This window comes from Myotis brandtii, unplaced genomic scaffold, assembly GCF_000412655.1.
Source record: "Myotis brandtii unplaced genomic scaffold, ASM41265v1 scaffold240, whole genome shotgun sequence".
Classification (NCBI taxonomy): domain Eukaryota; kingdom Metazoa; phylum Chordata; class Mammalia; order Chiroptera; family Vespertilionidae; genus Myotis; species Myotis brandtii.
In genome coordinates, this window is record NW_005359064.1 from 5,624,993 (window position 1) to 5,630,992 (window position 6,000).

The 6,000-nt window shown below is 49.9% G+C and overlaps 1 protein-coding gene across 2 annotated transcripts in view; it reads right to left on the reverse strand.

Annotated features, from left to right (window-relative positions):
* The window catches only part of MGLL (monoglyceride lipase), a 102,305-nt gene extending 96,587 nt beyond the window's left edge, over positions 1–5,718 (reverse strand). The window contains exons 1-2 of one of the 2 annotated variants that reach the window (XM_014540303.1): positions 5,343–5,718; positions 4,717–4,861 (exon numbers count right to left, since the gene is read on the reverse strand). In XM_014540303.1, coding sequence (XP_014395789.1) covers positions 4,717–4,861; positions 5,343–5,466 — 269 coding nt within the window. In that variant the 5' untranslated portion in view covers positions 5,467–5,718. The remainder of the gene's footprint in view (positions 1–4,716; positions 4,862–5,342) is intronic. The other variant, XM_005866950.2, reaches the window with a different exon arrangement.
* Between the last annotated feature and the right edge of the window lie 282 nt (positions 5,719–6,000).

Below are 6,000 nucleotides of genomic sequence, written 5' to 3' on the forward strand. Positions count from 1 at the left end.
GGCACAGACACTCAAGGATGTGAGCAGAACCCGCAGCACATTCACTGAGAACACTGAGCCAAACCCTAGGCTGGGGGGGAAGAAAGGCGCCACTTCACAGACTTGCCACCTGATTAGAAAGCCGACGAGAGAGGGGAGAATAGGGAAACACCTATCTGATCTACGAGAACAAAATTTCCAGAAGGCAATGGGGATAGAAACGATGCCCAGCCAGATGGTGAGGCCTCTGCATCTCCCCAGTCTGGATCCAGTTGGCTGGGAGGGGCCCTTATCTTCCGGAGCCACAGGGGCCACCCCCAAGTGGCTGACGGCTGATGTGAGGAGGACGTTATAAGGGTGGCAGGAAGGGAGAATATTTTTTAGCCTTCAAATATATTCCAGCTTCGGGGAATTGTTCCTCCAGGTAAATGTGTATAGGTGGGAGGAAGTGTCCTATGAGGGCATGGCCCCAAACTCCAGACACAGATTGGGAAGGCTTCGTGGAGAAAGGGCTCAATGTGGCCCAGGAAAAGGCAGGGCAGAGGTAGGGCTGTCCGCTGAGCCCCAGTCAGGGGGAATAAGGAATGAGGACAGGAGCAGTGGGAGCAGGGCCCTGGGCTTACTGGTCATTCTAGATCCACCGACAATGACCACCAGAACCGATGCCACACTACTCTTGATAGCCACATGCGCCATTCCCAGCCCTAACTCCAAATCTGGAAAACCACGCCAGCAGCAGACTATTTTGGGAGCAGGTCAGATTGGTGGAGCTGGGGAGATAAGAGGTATCCATGGTGAGGGTGTGGCTGCAGAGTTACTGGAGGGAAAGGTCAGGTTACTGAAGTTGGAGGCAAGAAAGGAAAAGAAGGTGAAGCCAGGAAAGTCCCGGGCTTCTGTTCTGGAAGATCTCTGAAAATGTAGGGGAGCTTGGAACAAAATGCTAAATGGAACTTTCAAAGATGAGTCACTTGCGATTCTGCAGGCAGGGTGGGAGGGCTCCCCTCCCTAGGGGTTTGCATCAGGACATCTGCAAGCGGAGCGGGGACTGCATGTTGAAATAGCTCCCTCAGTGCACCAGTTATTCACCCAAACAGAAGCTACAAAAAGGAAAGCTTAACAGCTCCTTGGAGTTGAAAGGCTACCCGGATACAAAGTGCACATGGCAGGAGAGAGGCATTAGCCTTAAAGATAGGTGAAGAGCACCGAAGCACTTATTCAACATGCATTTCCGTCATGCCAGGCCTTCATGATGAACAGAGGAACGTGATCTGGGCCACGCCTGGAACTGGCCGTGCCAGGGGTTGCAGCTGTATAATCACAATGATAGCGTGCTCTCCAGCCTTCCCAGTCAGACAGAATCAAAGCAGGACTTCTGGGGAATGGAGTCATCAAAGTGAGTGTTGCTTCAGACTACCCCCAGCATCCCACCAACAATGTTATGCAGTCAGTCATTCAACATTTGGTGCAGAAACACCTTCACTGTCCTGAAAATGACTAAGTAACAGTGAGGCGTTAATTGAAAGTTGTCCCTTAAATGGACTGAGGGACACTGGGTAGACTGAATTTAAAGGCGCTAAATATTCCCCAAGGCCACAGAGCCCACAAAGCAATGCACCCCCACCTGAGCCAGTCTCCACTACTCTGCCGATACCACCAGTGAAACTGTTGAAGAACTAGCACTTCAAAATCCAAAGTACTGAAGAATTCTCTACATGGCAGCCAGTCCCCCAGGGCGTTGTAAGATTTCTTTGTTTCAGATTGAATACATATCTTTAGTCTATTTCCCACTTTTCATATATTATGAGCAAATGAGTAAGGAGAATGAATTATTCTATTACTCTTTACTAACAAAGATGTAAGAATTTATAAAGAAGGCGCTACTTATGAAACAATTTTAAGAAGAACAGTTGACTGCTGCCTTGGTCATTTGGGCCTCTGTTACTCATCTGTAAAATAGGGATAATAATGATAATATTTGTCTCACATGTTGACGCAAAGATAAAATAAGATATGCCTGTACTGAGTCTAGTCCAGACCTCAGAACATACTTGATACCCAATTAATATGAGATAATTCTGCTATTAAGTCTAACATTTGTTATTACCATAAATAAATACTACTAGTTGAGCATAAATTTGCCTTGGTATTGCCAGATGTAGGTGTAAATTCTCTGGTTCCTAATGACTAAATCCTAGCCTGCTATACTTAGAACAGCTTTATGACACACATTATAATGACTATCCTAAGGAAAACTTGCTTCTTTCTCAGGACCTGGTATGAGGACATAATTTGTTTCCAAAAGCAAGCTAAGCCAGTTTCCCAGCTATGGCTTTTACCTGTGACCCAGTGTTGCTCTGAGCCAACTTCGGGGCTGGCCTTGGTGCCCAGTAAGTCCCCTGAGGGCAGAATGTTCGGTCAGGTGCCCTGGGCAGGCGCAGGGAGCGGGGTTGACCAGAAAACCAACCCAAACTTGTGCCAGTTAAGGAAGGCAGGCTCACACCCCTCTGTGTAAGATGGGCCGTGGGGTCTTCTGAGGTCCCAAAGGCCGCTGTGAGAAAGATTTTTCTTAAAGGAGCAAAGTGAACAAGTGGAGAGACGGCGGTGTTTGCCTGCTTGTCCCCGCGCAGGGTAGAGTAGGGGGGTCCCTGAGCTGAACTGGGGGGAAAGGCCTGAAGGAGGGTCCCTGGAGGAGACAGGCTGCAGCCAGTGGTGGCCTGTGATCCTCTCCCTGACCCTAAAAGCAGCAGGCAGCAATGTCGAAATGCAACAGCAGAGATGTCCCAGGCCATGCAAGAGGGCAACCTACCCAGCAGCTGCTCTCAGTGATTAAGATACGGAAATGCTTTATACCAGTTTTCATAACCCTCTGCCCCGAGGCCCCCACTGCCTCCCCACCACTCTAGCTGCCATGATCCCTCCTCCAGTGCTGCCTTGCCCTCCCCATGATGCAGCAAGCACAGGGTTAACATGTGTCATCGAAAGGGGGTCTGAGCTGGTTGTGAATGTTGTAAAGATCCCTGACAGAGAGGGACTCTCAACCCCAAATGGGAGTTTATTGATCTGCACCATCTCCAGCAGGTAGAGGCAGAGCTCCTAGGGGAGTGGGCTACAGGTGGGCTTTGGAGCTGAGGTCAGGCCACCTGGGTTAAAGATGCTGCCTCTGTGGCCTTGGCGTTCACCTGACCTCCCAGCCACCATTCTCTTCCAAAACCCAGGGCCCGCTTGCCTCAACCATCCACCCCATCCTTTATTTCCATCCACATCCGCTAAGATGCAAACACTGACTTCCAAGTGACAGCTCTGATTAAACTCCTGGGTTGCCGTCTCTGACCAGAGCAAAGGCGAAACAGCAGAGAGCTCCCCACAATGCAGCACCAGCCTGGGGACTGTGAAACACTGAAGCCAGCCTTTCCCCACCCGCTCACCCACACCCTGCCCCCATTTGAGGACTGAGACCTGCTCACCCACACCCTGCCCCATTTGAGGACTGTAGGCCCTCTTTCTTTCACTGACCTCAAACTAGGACAACCTCTCACTTCAACAGAGAAAGCCCCCAAAGTCTGAGATTCAGACATAAAAAACTTCTACTTTCACTTATTTGTCCTCGTTTTGTATATTGAAAAATAACTTGCCATCTACCATTAAGTTGTTAGAAATTCAACCAAGAATATGTAATTCCACAGCCAGTTAAGTCAGAGTGGAGAATAAGTCAGAATGGAGCACAAAGATAATGCTTGACAACCCTCCCTCCATCTGGCAGGTATGCGTGTACCGACACACACGCATACTCTCCTCTGGAGGGATTCTTGAAGAAAGACCTTGCCAGAGCTGTTAGCAACTATTAACAGCCTACTACGACAGCTACTTTGTACAGTTGCTTTGAAGCTACGAGGTTAAGCTAAATTTTTAAAAAGTCCGTCTCTCGGGTTTTTTAATGTCAGCTACCTGTTACAGATACACCTGTTAAAGATATCGGAGACATTGTATAGCTGTGCTAGGGTTAGGTGATTACTGAAACCCAAAGGGAGACATACTCACACCACACCATGTCCCCTAGGAGACAAGAGGCCTAGGAGGAAGCAGGTAAAATGTCCATGGATCAGAAACTATTCACTCATCACTAGGCCAATTGGTGCCCACAGATAATTTCTTTCCCTGCACAACACAAACAAGCAGGGTTGTCCCTGTTTCATACAAGAGAAGAGCAGCAGGAGACCAGCTGTCGTATTATGTACAGTTGCAAGTCCTGTTTCTCATAGCAAGACAGTCCTGGGTGAGAAAATATAAAAGCAACTGAGCTGGCAAGAAATCAGAGGAAAGACCCTGAACCCTTCCTTCCAAGTAAAGATCTGACACCTTCTAAGGCTCATAACCAAACAGGAAAAGAGAACAAAGGTTACTAAATATAAATACAATTTTGATTTTCTTATCTGATGAGGTGGTTTTCTGTAAGTGTTGGGCTTGATGTTACAGACATGCCTGTACCACAGGAAAGCAACTCCAGTACAAAAACGAAAGTCATGTGGAATTTTTGAAAACCGCCATACGGTAGACTCCCTAGCCTCGTTGTCATAATGAAAATAAGGTATAAATCTCAACCTTGCTAGCATGGCTGAGCCTAATGTTCGAGGGGCAGGTGAAGCAGATGAGGGAGCGAGTGGCCCCACAGGTGACACCACATGAAGCGAGAGGAGAGAGGCAGGTATGAAGGTATCTGGGCAGCAGGGGAAGACTTACTTGGGAGACCCGGCGGGTTTCCAGTACCTGCAGAAGAGGTACTGTCCATCAGCGTTGACCAAATGAGGGAGGTCCTGGTACGGAACGTTTTGTGGGGTCCGCCTGGGAGAACTTTCCTCCGGCATTCTGAAAGGATCTCCAAGTCCTTGGAAGAAAGGAGGACACATTCCAAAGTCAGAAAGATGGCAAAAGCAGAGAACTAGGGGAGAAAAGCCTTGTCCATAAAATTTCTTTTTAAAAAGCAGTTTTTAAAAACTCCATTTCAAAGATTTTTAAAAAAATACATACATCTCTTGCAATCTCTTCAACACTGAAAAGCCCCATTTGTTCTTAAGAAAAGCTGACTTATTTTTTAAGTGCCTCATTACAGCTCCCTCTCCCCTCCACCCCCTCCCTTCCCATCTGTGTTTATTTTAAATCATTTCAGGAAACTTCGTCTTAAAGACTATTTTAGCTATAATCAAGTGGAAATTATAGTTAGCTCTGTGGGAATAAAGACCCAGCTGCAGGAAGACCCAGCCCATTTCAAATTTCCCAGGAAGTTTCAAGGGGGGCACAGTAAGGAGGTGATGGCGCTCCCTTTAATTCCTCCTGCCTGAAATTCCAAAGATGCCGGCTGGACGAACCTGTTTCCATCATGTCCTGGTTTGGGCATTCCACCGCCACCACAGCCTGGAGAATTAGAGCCGGGCAGATGAGGGCCGGGCAGATAAGGGCTGTTCCCTCATCGCCGAGGTCAGAGCGCGGCATCCAGCAGCTGGGGCCCCGTCCGCTCCCCCGCGCCCTGCCCCTAAATCCTGCCTTTCGCCTTTCGGGGTGCTGAGCCCGGCAGCCTGCTTCCAGCTCTCACTGACAAGTTCTCCAAGGCTCCCCTCCCTTCCCAGGGCGGGGAGCAGGAGCCGGCGATCCTCCACTACTAGTTCGTGTCATCACTTTTCCTAAAGAAAGCGCCGAATGGGGCTCGGGGAAGGGAGGGGCTGGGAGCCCAGCACCCACTGCCCGAGAACCTGGGGGACGCTCTGCGCACACCGAGGCGGCTCGCACACGCACGAATGCGGGTCCCCGAGGAAAGTCACCCCGCGGCTCCTGGCAAACTTTGCTTCCTGCCGGCCTCCGACAGCCCAGGGAACGGAGCCCGGCCGCTGTCACGGGAAATGCCACGGGGAAACCTGGCCACTGCGCCCGCGTTTCGGCGCGGTCGGCGGAGCTGGGAAGATGGAGTTGCTGCGGACAAGTTGGTTTGGGGGCTGGTGCGAGGCGGGGAGGGCGCGCGCCCGCACACAC